This window comes from Trichechus manatus, unplaced genomic scaffold (genome assembly GCF_000243295.1).
Source record: "Trichechus manatus latirostris isolate Lorelei unplaced genomic scaffold, TriManLat1.0 scaffold00017, whole genome shotgun sequence".
NCBI classification, from domain to species: Eukaryota; Metazoa; Chordata; class Mammalia; order Sirenia; family Trichechidae; genus Trichechus; species Trichechus manatus.
The window spans coordinates 954,960-968,426 of record NW_004443953.1 but is presented as its reverse complement, the minus strand read 5'-3'; the positions used below and the strand labels follow the sequence as shown (position 1 = coordinate 968,426).

Sequence of the window (13,467 nt, the reverse complement as noted above, 5' to 3'; positions counted from 1 at the left end):
TTACAGTCAGATTACAACTTATATGTTAATGTATATGCTGACTAATACTGTATAATGAGCATCCTCTCCTTGACTAAGCCATTTATTTTTATTTCAATGCCATAACTCCTTTATCAATATACCTAGGTACTATAAAAGAAAGAAGGTTGGTAAACTTAAAATGAGTATCATTGGGCAACTCTGCAGGGAAAACTGTCAGCAGCCTGGCACATGTGCATTTAATGTGAAACCTCTTGTCTAAAAATAAAAGCGAAGCTGCACATGCCTGTGTCTGGTAGAAAGAGGGGACACAATAAGGGGGCTCCCTATACCACCTACACTCATCAGAGGAGTGAAGGATGTTAGTTCTTTGGCTTCCTGGTTTTAATGGAAAGGTATTTGTATTCACATCACTGAATATTAGTCATTCAGTAGATGAAAGGAATATTTTAATCTTTAAAAGCTGCCCTGGTGTCACTCTAAGAAGTGGGGATGAGACCCTGGGAAAAGTGTTAAAATCCTAGAGAACTTATTATAAGTTTTGTTGTTAGGTGCCCTCCAGTCGATTCTGACTCATAGTTACCCTATGCACAACAGAAAGAAACACTACAGGGTCCTGCACCATCCTCATAATCATTGCTATGTTTGAGCGCATTGTTGGAGCCACTGTGCCAATCCACAGTGTATTTTGCGTGCCTTCCAACCTGAGGGGCTCAACTTCCAACACTATATCGGACAATGTTCTGCAGCTATTCCTAAGGTTTTCACCAGCCAATTTTTTTCTACAAGTAGATAGCCAGGTCCTTCTTCCCATTTTGTCTTAGTCTGGAATCTCCCCTGAAACCTGTCCACCATGGGTGACTCTGCTGGTATTTCAAATACCAGTGGCATAGCTTCCAGCATCACAGCAACATGCAAGCCACCACAGTATGACAAACTAACAGACGAGTGGTGGATTTTTACTATTATAAGTGGTTTAATACTTGTTAGTTTCTGTTTCTGATATCAATAGTTTTGAAGTCTATGTGTGGGAATTTAAGTTTTTAATTCTAGTGTTTTAGCACACAATTTTTAACCTTAAAGTGTCTGTGTAAATATTGCTTCAACTCTCTTTCACAAGTGTGCTCTACATTTTTTTTTTGTTTCTTTCCAAGGTTAATCTATTAAGCTATTACATTTTCTATGCATCTTTAAAGAGCACTTAAGATGCTTTTAGATATAATTTCTAAAATATTTAATAGACATAATGGCTAGGAATAGGTAACATTTAAGAAATAAATACAGAACCAAAGAGAGGTTAGAGGAGAAGGAAATTTCATTTTCTCTTTTCTGCATAATCTTATTAGGCAAGTAAAACTATATGAGACAATTATCATAAAATGAAATTTAAAAAAATCTGGGGATTGTCATCTCTGAGACGTCTTTACTATAAATACTAGAAACAACTCAATTCACTTTCTATTTCCAAATGAAAGAATGGAAAAAAAGTTTGGAGTCATAGGCTAGATCAAACTTTGTCTTTAATAAATAAAGACAAATCATAAGTAACTGATTTTTTTTTTTTTAAGGAAGAAATACAGGATAGAGAAGAAAATGAAGCTCAAAAACGTGATCAAGTTATTTTGTGACATTTGAAACTGATGATTTGGTAATTAAGGTTTTAAAGTTCTTCCTCTTCTATACCGCCCATCTCTTGAATTGCAAAGCGTCCAAAACTGCCTAATGATAGAGAGACTTCTCTAAGCAGTCATCCTTGCTGTTCGGGTTCGGTGAATTCACTGGAGATATTGGTTACATTTTTTAATTCTTAGTTTCCCTTTGAAAGATACTTATTGAATAATTACTAAAAAGTAGTAAATATTTGTGAAACAGAAAGGTCTTGCTTTATGAATGTAATAATGGTAGCTTAATTGATTTATGCAGCGAAACGGGAAACGATCAAGGTCGGGCTATCCAAGGAAAACCTCAGAAAATGAAAAACACGTAAGAAAAATGATAAAGGTTCTTTTGAGGGTTCTCTCTGAACGTTCCACTTCAAGCAACAAACTACTGGCGAATGCTAGGGCGGGGGTGAGGGGGTACGTAAAACAAAAGACTTCCTTTCCCCACTCCCCCTTCCTCTGTTTCTTTTGCCAAAGCTTGTTGCAAACTCTTGGAAACATTGTTTAAACGTAATACATTTGGCTACTTTTATTCTTCTAGGGATTGTGGTGGGTGGTGCCCAGAACTGACTGCCGCCGGCATAACAGAAAAAGAGCAATAGAAACCCTTCAAGAAAGGCAAAGAACAAAGTTACCCGACCCGCGAAGGTTGTGAGTAACAATAAAAAAGTAAAAAGCACTTTACTTAAAGGTACAGCTCATTTCACTGCCGGGGCTCGGTGCTTGGTAGCTGCGAGACGGCTTGTATCGCCGAAAAAGACCGCGAGGAGTACAGCTATACGCAGGAGTGTTAAGTTAGGAGCGTTATTCTCGGATTTGTTCTGCTCCACGAAAGCTACGGTTGCTAAAAGCAGAGTGCCCACAGTAACACGCACCTCGCCTGCAATCCTCGCCTGCCCTCTCCGAGCATCCAGCTAAAACGCAGTGCTCAGAACCTGGAGGGAATCCTGGACTGGCAATCTGACTCCGGTTGGCTCAGATTGGCCTGCGCCCGGGACCCCGCCCCCGAGGCCAAGGCGGCTGTTTTGCCGGGCCCCGCCCCCCAGCCCTGGGAATCGCTACCTGGCAGGCCGGCAGCGCCTGCCACTCAGCCCGAGTGGCGGAGGCTCTCGGCACGGAGCCCCGCCCCCTCCCCCTAATTGATATTATTGGAGTGTGGAGCAAGCGGCCGGTCTGCAGTCGGAGACTTGCAGGCAGCAAACACGGTGCGAAAGAACAGGAGGGGTGAGGGGTGGAATAAAAAAGCTAAACGTGGAGCAGCCAGCCGGGGACCGAGGAGGGGTAATCGATACAAGGAGCGCAATAAAAAAAATTAAAAAAAAAAGCCCACTTCAGAGCAAACAGCATTTAAAAAGCTACGACTCGAGATAACCGAAACCTAAAATAAAACCTGCTCATGCACCATGGTTTTTCAAACTCGGCACCCTTCATGGATTATTTTATGCTACATCTGGCTGCTTCGCTTTGCACACACCGGGGAAGCGCAGGCTGCGAAGGAAGGTAAGATGATAGAAAAGCAAAGTTTGTTCTGATTTATTTAGCTGTCTACCTGAACGAGCCGGCTCGTCAGCGGGGCTGCCGGCCGCGCCTCCGGCGCCGGGCGACCCTCCCCCGTTGGCTCCCCGCCCCCTCATCGCTCCGGCAGCTCCTGCAAGGCCGGCGGGCGGGCGGCGAGCGAGGCTGTTCAGAGTCGCCTGCAGCCCCCTGCCCAGGGCTGTCCTCCAGACAGGAGCGGGGTTTCTGGCACGGGTAGTCCGGAGGGAGTGAGCGGCAAAGGGTGGGCGAGGGAGGTCGGCCAGCGAGCCAATTCTCTAGGACCTCGGACGGGTCAAACCTCTTCATCTCCCCCTCTTCTTCTCCTCTTCCTGCTATCGGTATTCGCCTCCTGTGGGGAAAGCTGCGGCCAGAGTTTGGTCGGAGACTGGGGAGTGCAGCCCGTAGTGTCCAGCTAGCCCTCCAGCGAGCGGCGGGAGTCCGGAGCCTTTCCTGAAGGGGCCGAGATTTGTGTGAGCTTGGAACGCTCAGGTTACTAATGAAGTCCTCACTGCGTCTGAGGTGGCGGCTCGGCCCTGCGCTTGGCGCTCGGCCGCCGGCGCGGAACAGTAACGCCGTGGAGGTGAAGCGGCATGGGCAGCGCGCGCCCCGTGGGCCGGGGACGTCTCCGTTTAGCGCGCTCCGAGCGCGGGTCCCGGCGGCCGCGGGGGCAGCTGCAGCCCAGCGGGCTCGGGCGGGCCGGGGACACAGGCGGCGGGCTGGGGTTGTGCAATTGGAAACGACATGACGCTTGGGCGACAAGGAGTCCCGAATCATTTGCCCCACAGCCAGGCATTTGAGGAGCAGCGTAGCCAAGCCTCGCGAAAGACCTGGACCCTGAGGGGTTAGTTCTGGTTGAAGAGGGCAGGTTTCATTTGGCCAGCCACCTACGTCTGTATGTGGTTATTTATTTATTTTCTTCTCCTTTGAACCATTGACAGGAGGTAAAATACCTTTCGGTGCCTGTAGTTGGAGCTGGGGAAAAATAAATCCCGTCAATGGAAATGTCTTGCTTGTGAGCAGTGTCACAAGCCGCCCCCCCCACTATGTCTTACAGGCTGTATGTCTAAGGTGGATTTTTAGACATTTAAAAGCGGAATAATTATTTGTTCCTTAAGTATGGAGGGTAGAGGAATGTTATAAGATTTAGGTAATGGGGGTGGGGGGAGGTGTGAGATAAATACTGGTCCTCGCTTCATTTATTCCTGAAAACTTAGTGACTTAGTGCTTATCTTGTTTATATTCGTCGTGCACCCTTCTTGGTTCATTCTACACCTCGTAACGCCATATCCTACTCCTTCATCCAGCATGACCTTCTGACCCCAGTTTCCACATCTGCAACCTGTGTTGAAGTTGAACCCATTAAGATAAAACCGTGACTCCTAACTGATGTTTACGTGTTTGCAGATGAATAGACATCTGCCAGGAACGCACACCGATATACACCAAAGAACACATGCCCACTCCCCTCACATTAGTGATCATAAACATTCAACGTGGGACCTTATACTGTGTCCTCTGAAATAGCGGGACCTGAGGAAAAGTTTTCACCGCCGCGGCGAAGCCCGGCGCGCGAGCACACGCAGACTCCGGCAAGAGTTTGAGCTATAAAAAACTACATCACTAGGGGGAGAGTTCCCGCAGCCAGAATTTCTCGCTAGTTTTTCTCTCTGCAAGAAACGTAAGAGGATTCTGATTCTAGGCGTCTGAGTTCTTTAAATGGAGATGTGAGATGTTTAAAAGGCCAGTGGGGTGGTGTTCTCTGTGGCGGGCGGGTGGCGAGTGCGTCCGGCTTTCGGTTAGCGACGCTGCCAGCGAGCAGTGGCGATCTAGAGCCTATGTTCTGGGAGCGAGCAACCCCGGAACCGCCGGCGGCTTCGTCAGCGTCCAGGGGCGAGCGCTGGGAACTGTCTCGAGCAGGTGCCTCGCTTCCCGGGGTGGGGTGGGAGCATTTGGAGAAGACACACGACTTTATTCCCCTCCCTTCCCGACACACGTTTTCCGGGAGGTCAGTTCCCACTACTGCGAGGGCGTGTAAAAGTCAGAGTCTGACACTTGGAGGCGAAGTGTCGTTGCTGCTTTTCCTTTCGATAAATGCTGCTGCCGCCGTTCCCTCAAAGGAGACGTTTCCGAAAACCTCTCTTCGCCTCCAGGCTTCTTCTGGAGCCAGGGCGCCACCTGCTCCCAGGAGTGCCCAGGTCTGGCGGAGGCGAAACGGATGCCCGGCGCGACTGACGCACCCGTCTGGTGCCCCTGCCCCGCCCAGCCGACGGCCCCGCCCCGGCCCCGGGACGCCCGTGGCTGTCCGCGCGGTCCTCCGCTGGCTAGGGCGGGGCGCGCCAGGCTTCTCGCCCTCACCTGCCCGCGCGCGGCCGGTTTGCCCCGCGTCAGTGCTGGCGGCTGGGCTGCGCCTCCGGAGGCGTGAAGGGAGGATGACACTCAGTGCTCTGAGCGGGAATGGAAGAGCGCGCACTTGAAAGTTTATTCGGGGATCGGACTGTAGTGAGCGAGACTATCACTTTAGAGCTGCTTCTCATTAAAAGCTCTCTGGCCTGTTTCTATTTTGTTTTTGTTAGTTTGTTTGCCTGTCTTTTGACTTGTTTGTCATCACCTCCCTGCCGAGGTCCCTAGCTCCCCGCCACAGGTTGTGCAGATCGGTAATGGGACGGCGATAAACAATCTTAATGCTTAATCTCACTCTCAAAAACAACACAGGAATGTCAACTGGTTTTAAAATCCAGTTGTCTCTTGTCAACGCAGAAGACAAAAAAAAAAAAAAAAAAAAAAACTTAAAAGAGTACCTGGAACCCCCATTGTTTCCTTGTGCTTAGTTTCTATTGTTGAGAGTAAAACTAAACTTTAAAAATAATTTCCTATGAACGCATTAGTCCAACGATTTATTGATGTTCCAAGTGCGAAATGCAACTTGGTATTTTATAACTGTTGTTTTCCTATTTGAAAGGGAGTCAAATGCTTGTGACCAAGGTTTTTCTGTCATAGTATCTCTGAGAGTCTTAATGTAAAAGTATTTTTGGAAAAAACAACAACAACACACACACACCAGAAACAATGTCTTTGTATCTATTTATCTTCAGTTACAGGGAATAACCTTGACTAGGGAAAAGGAGGTGAACGCGTAATCAACAGTTCCTTTGTTTTCTTAGCATAACAATTTTCATTATGCTTTAGATACACGTTTTTTTTTCCTCCTAGTGATTAAGGGTTTTTCAGTATTTAAAAGTTCATGTAAGCATGTATTTTAAGTCCAAATTCTACATTTTTCTTTGCTGAGGTTGATTTTAAGCATTTTTACATACTTGAAAATATATTCAGTACTATTTTGGACGAATGCATTTGTTAAAATATTGTAGAGTCAGAGAAATGTTCTAAGAATGAAAACTCATGTATAACTTTGAAACTAGTTTTACCAAAGAGTGCTTTAGGAGGGTAATTATCCTAAAAAGTAATAAAATAAATCAAATTGGAAGTATGATGTGTATTAATGCATGACACTCTAATGCACTCTCATATTATCAGGAGTATTTACTATACTTTATGTAAATTATAAATATTAAAGTAATTGCATTATGCTTTTTGATGGCATACAAGTGGAATACAACTGTTTTTAAAAGTCAAGTGTGAGTTTAGTTATACCATCTTGAGAATTAGTTCGGAAATATCTGGAAATTAAGAAAATAGAAATATTGAAAACAGATATTTGACTAACCCATAAGCATATTGTGTAAACAATAGGCAATTTACTCTTCCTCATCATAACATTACTTAATATATATATATATATTTTTAACATTTCTGTATTTATTTTGGCTTAAAACACTGAGTGGACAATTAAAAAAAATTTCCAATTCTCAGAAGACTCTAGGAAATATTTTTGGAAGAATATAACAAATTAGTGACTGAGAGTAATATGGGAGTTACATTATGTTCATGTTATTATATTTGATAAAGTTTTGAGGGCGCAATGGTTTACAAAACTCTTTGTAACACATAGTTACTATAAAATCAAAATATGTTGCAAATTAATTTTTCACCTTTATTTCCATACTACTGTTGAGTTTTAAATTTTATTTTAATATTTGCAGTTTAAAAATACCAAATGTAATATTGGTATTTTAACATCTTCTTCCTCTTAAGATAGTAGAATGTACTTGTATTAGGTGAGTATTCATTTCGCCTTTAATTTATATAAGTAAATATCTACATATCTTAAGTCATAAAGTGACAATTATATAAAAAATTAGATTTACTTTTATATATGAGTGTTTTTAAATTTTTCATGTAAAATTTTGAAATAAAACTTTCTTTTTCAGTACTACTACTGGATTCTAAAGCACAACAGACAGAACTGGAATGGATTTCCTCTCCACCCAATGGGGTAAGTACTTTTTCTCATAAAATAATCAACTTTTATTTTTTAAAGTAAAAAACAAAACCTGCTCCCATCAGGGGGGCATATTATTACTGTTCTTCATATTTAAACTAACTGTTTTAATTCCAAATACCTTGTTCAATATTTTATTGTGTTTATAGTGAGACATTTTCTGGTTAGAGAAGGTATACTTGGAACTTGGGGAAATGGATTAAAAAAAAAATCCCTATAGCCATAACTTTTTGAGTTCCTATTGTGAATGGAATCATACCTTAGGTTCCAGGCTATAAATGCTAACTAATTACAGGGAACATTCCTTTCACAAACTCACTTAAACCTTTTAGTTGCTTTATACTTCTGTAGTATAATCACCAGGTAGGTTGTGTATGGTTCTTTAAAACAGTATGTAATGTGCTTTCCTCTTTTAAAAACAGTTTTAGCATCATTCAAAATATACTTTAAAAGGTAACTAAAAATGTAATGTGGTTAACATTTAACATGTAAAGTGCCATAAAATATTTGAGTTCTCCAGATTTATATCATGTGCTATCTCTGTTATTAATTAGAAGTGATGGAAAAACATGCACATATTACAGTAAAAGTCTGCTGCAATAAATATGAATGAAAGTTATCCAATACAAATCTTTCAGTATATAAGTAAGCCCTAAACAAACACTGACCATTAGGTTTCATATATCTAGAAAGATATGCTACTTATTTAAATTTAGTTCAATATCCATGTCTTCAGGTCTTGTTTTAATTGTGAGAGAGGGCACATTCTTTATTCCTTATTAAGGAAGAAGGTTGTGAGAGAGGAGAATATACTGCGTTGTTACTTAAGTTAATCTTTGGCACAGTAAGAAATCTAGAGTCAAAAGAGCGTGAAGTAAGAAGAGGATATGAAAAGTATAACAAATGCTGCAAAGAAATGAATGAAACTCCGAAAGGGATTTTGAGTATGAGAATAATATCATAAAATCAGTATGTCATAAACTGGAAGTCAGTTAGGAATGCAAAATATTCAGACTTTTGATTAAATTAATTTTTAGAAAGTTCTTAAAATCATACTGTAGTTATCTGTATTGGTCACAATAAATTATGGACACATGACATATTATATAGATCAGATGTAAAAAGTGTACTGAGTTTGAGGTATGAATGCAATACTTTTCATGAAAGTGAAGTCGTTTTCATGGGTAAAATAATATATATCATAGAAAGACATTCACTATAAAAAATGGAACACCTTTCTTGCCAGTGACAGATGTAGCCCATTTTCTACAATCCATCAATTAAAACAAATAGAAATAGAGGATGGTTTTATCTCTGAAGAGATGTAAACTGATACGTGTTTGTAGTATTTCATCCATGTAATCTGCAGTATGATAAATTATGACTGTCAATGTTATCTTGGACTCAGATGGGCTTTTTATCAGTCTGAAGTATCTGGTGTTAACAATTAATCTTAAATATATGTAGGAATCAACAGATAATATTGGAAAATGATGAGTGATAATATTTTCCATATATAAAACAGTTTGGGTCACATGTGATTAAACATCTAAGTGGAAATGTTACTAAGACTTATGTTTCTAAAAAATAGTTTTATAAGCATACTGTAAAAATACAACATCTGAATTAAGATGTCTTTCCCAATGGTGTCATTTGTGGAAATGATTGTAGTCTCTTAGAAAGTGAGATAATAAAACAAGAGTTGCATTAAAGGCATTTATGTAGTCTCACTATTTGTTATCTATTCAGTACTTGTGTTGAAATTCTTCACTCAGGAATACATTTTTTAAAAATGAAAATTAACTGAGTTTCATGGGCAGTAAAATTGAGTTTTCATACATAAAACAAAATAATATAATTCTTAAAGTTAGGAAAGGGAATTCTTGAGATATATTCCTTTGTAATAATTAGGCTTGGTTTCTGCAAACTGGGAAAATGTTAAAAAGAGCACATTTATCTTTGGAGCACTCTATTTTTTAGTAGATACCATTACTAGTTTTGCTTCTTTAAGAAATTTAAATATAATTAACTGATCAAAATCTATAAATCTAAATGGATATATTTGGATATATTTGGCTGACTGTCATTCAAACAGATTATAAGCAGCTAACAAAAATGAAGAGAAAATATGCACACTTAACTAGTCGCAAACTCAAATCATGTGGAGTAAACCTGAACATGAAAATGGATAGTTTGCTGCATTTGAGGACCTTTGATAATAATAGACTGTATAATAAAACTGTAGCAAATATTATATAACCATTACACAAGGAATTCCTGAATTGTAATATATTGTTAATTTGTTAGTCTTGTTAATTTTCTAAGAACCACAGTTTTAAAAGTAGATATTAATATTGTGCAGAGCATTTAAATAAGTTAATACTCTGATCAGGTTGTAAAACTTAAATTCATTAATCATATGTTTACTAGTAGTTTATTTTTTCTGATCTTTTAAAATAGTGTTTTAAATATTGCAACCTATAGACTTTGAACTTGAATACTAATATATTTTTATATTTGGAATTGCTTATTGGGGAAATGAATACTAATAGTTGACAGTTTCACTATTAAAGCATCATAAATGTCAAATGGGACATTTAATAATAGTGGTGATAAATGACCTAAATAACTATTTAAGGGATAACTGTTATTCTAGGCTTTAAAGACTATGAGGGTGAAATGAATTTGTTTACTAATGAGTGATATAGGTAATATTATACATGGTGTAATAATCTTTGTAATTGTTGCAAGTTCTGCTAAAATTATTTTTTTCTTTTTGTTTAACATATATGATATAGGTTTACTTATAGTATATATTGTATCAGTATATAAGTGGATAATTTTAAACATCTGATGTTTTTTCCTGTCAGAAAGCTTGTCACCAAGTATGATCAGCATGCTAATTTACTGTGTACGTTTGATTGCCTATTGAAAGTAAATTATATATAAAGATGAATCACACTTTTATAAGTACTTATTTATAGTTGTGTGGCTTTATGTACAATATATATAGCACTGCAATAAATAAATACCTCTTTAAAATATTACTCCCTTATATTTCATCTTGAGATTATAAAATATTCTGCATTATAAAAATCAAAATGTCAAATAATGCTTTTTCATTTGAAATTATTTTTAGTATTTTCTTCCTGATGTTTTAGGCACATTAAGTTTAAGTATAATATGGACACTTAAAATGTCAACCAAGTTGTCAAAAATTCTGCCATATATCCATATGTATATGCTTTAAATGGTAATTTAAATAATTGTAAATTTAGTCTATAGAACTTTATAATCTCAATGGAGAATGTAGACATAAGCAATGGGAAAAGAAAACACTATATCAAAGAAATATTAAACAAAATGAAATACATACTGTATGCACAAACAATGCAAGCAATCTAAATGATTTTCCACCACCAGGATGAAATTGAACTCTGAATCCTATATTCTGTTTACAGTGTGTGTCAGGGTAGGAATCAGCCTAATTAATGACTTCAAAGATCCACATTCATGCTATACTAAAGATTCCTCACACACTTACCATTACAAACTATTATTTTTTGCTGAATGATTGATAACCTTTTATTCATTTTACAGTGGGAAGAAATTAGTGGTTTGGATGAGAACTACACTCCGATACGAACATACCAGGTGTGCCAGGTTATGGAACCCAACCAAAACAACTGGCTGCGGACTAACTGGATTTCGAAAGGCAATGCACAAAGGATTTTTGTAGAATTGAAATTTACCCTGAGGGATTGTAACAGTCTTCCTGGAGTACTGGGAACTTGCAAGGAAACCTTTAATTTGTACTATTATGAAACAGACTATGACACTGGCAGGAATATAAGAGAAAACCTATATGTAAAAATAGACACAATTGCTGCAGATGAAAGTTTTACACAGGGTGACCTTGGCGAAAGAAAGATGAAGCTAAACACTGAGGTGAGAGAGATTGGACCTTTGTCCAAAAAAGGATTCTATCTTGCCTTTCAGGATGTGGGGGCTTGCATAGCTTTGGTTTCTGTCAAAGTGTACTACAAGAAGTGCTGGTCCATTATTGAGAACTTAGCTATCTTTCCAGATACAGTGACTGGTTCAGAATTTTCCTCTTTAGTCGAAGTTAGAGGGACATGTGTCAGCAGTGCAGAGGAAGAGGCAGAAAACTCCCCCAGGATGCACTGCAGTGCAGAAGGAGAATGGTTAGTGCCCATCGGAAAGTGTATCTGCAAAGCCGGCTACCAGCAAAAAGGAGACACTTGTGAACGTAAGTAATGTGAACTGTTAAAATTCTGATTTGCGGTTTGTTTTTTCTTTTTTAACATCTGACATTTTAGGTAATAATAATAATTTGAACGTTGAGTATTTTTTATACCAGCAGCCCGATTCTGTAGATTTTAGGCAAACTTAACAATGGTTGCCCACGGTGGTCTCTGCACTAAAGGTATGCAATGAATATTGATGATAATGATATTTGTTGCTAAAATTTAAATAGCCTTATGCATGATATGGAAGTCAACAGTTGTGCATTGTGCTTTGAAGTTTAAGAGAAGAGATTGGACAGGTAAACTTTAGTCTGGGAAGACTGAGGTACTATTAATCAAGATTTAAGGAGACGTAATTCCTTATGTTTTTAAACCTATGTTGTCTGGGCCTGTGAGCAGCAGAAAAAAGTAGAACTCTACTGACTGACAGTGCATTTACAAATACATTTCCAAAGTTTTACAATTATCTTTTATGAGCACTAAAACTTTGATTTAAAATAATCAAATTTTGCTTAATAAATCTCTGAGGTTACTTGTGCCAAAGCCATATATATATACACATATATATATATTTCTTTTTTTTTTTTCTGGGCTAAATAATAAAATGAATAGTTTTCTGATAAGTCACTTGACAATAGACCACATTTTTGTGGACATGGGCCAAAGTAAAGTTTTAGTTATTTTAATACATAGTTCAGAGTTTTCTTTTTGTTTTGAAACAATAATAACATTTGAAGTAGTAAATCTTTTTCTTTGTTTCATGAAACTAGATTTTCTCATGTATGACATTGTGCGGTCATAATAATTGGCTAATATTCTTCTGCTTAATACTATGTCACCTGAACCTTCAAAATTGATAGGTATTTGTTTGTGGGTATCCTATAAAATATCTTATAATTAGATTACATTATTTGTGTCTCTTTAAACTTATAAAATATAACGCTATCCAAAAACATAATTTTTATATATTCTTTGAACTCCTCAGCCAGCAGCATGGTTTTATATTTGCAATTCCTAGTTACTTTAGAGGGCTCTACAGCTAATAAAAGGAGTCCTAGAGGCACAATTGGTTGAGCGCTGAGCTTCTAACCAAAAGGTTGGCAGTCCGAACCCACCAGCTGCTATGCGGGAGAAAGATTTGGCAGTCAGCTTCCGGAAAGATTTCAGCCTTGGGCACCCTATGGGGAATTTCTACTCTGTCCTATAGGGTCACTATGAGTCGAAATCGACTCAGTGACAATGGGTTTGGTTTGGTTTTATAGGTAACAATAATTACAACTAAAATTTTTTGATGGCTTCTGTGTGCAGACACTTTTCCATGTACCTCACATATATTAACTCATTTAAGGAGGTAGGTATCATATTGTATCTATTTTACATAATAGGAAATTGGGTTTGTTAAGGATAGATAGCTTACTTACAGTTACATGAGTAAGTAATATATGTCTTACTTTAGATTCAAACTCAGGACATTCTAGCTCTAAAGCCTGAGCTCTTAGCGATGATATTGCTCTAGTCTCTATCAAGAAACAAGGAGAATCCTAACAAATATTATTCTGTTTCTTAGTTTGAAATGTGACCATTCTAAATTGAGATGTGCTGTAAGTATAAAATATGCACTGGA

At 38.6% G+C, this 13,467-nt stretch overlaps 1 protein-coding gene across 4 annotated transcripts in view; it reads left to right on the top strand.

Annotated features, from left to right (window-relative positions):
• The first annotated feature begins 2,787 nt into the window (after positions 1-2,787).
• EPHA7 (EPH receptor A7) overlaps positions 2,788-13,467 on the top strand; it is a 222,564-nt gene continuing 211,884 nt past the window's right edge. For 2 of the 4 annotated variants that reach the window (XM_004372402.2, XM_004372401.1), the window contains exons 1-3: positions 2,788-3,140; positions 7,505-7,569; positions 11,176-11,845. In XM_004372402.2, coding sequence (XP_004372459.1) covers positions 3,044-3,140; positions 7,505-7,569; positions 11,176-11,845 — 832 coding nt within the window. In that variant the 5' untranslated portion in view covers positions 2,788-3,043. The remainder of the gene's footprint in view (positions 3,141-7,504; positions 7,570-11,175; positions 11,846-13,467) is intronic. The other 2 variants (XM_012554410.1, XM_004372400.2) reach the window with 2 other exon arrangements.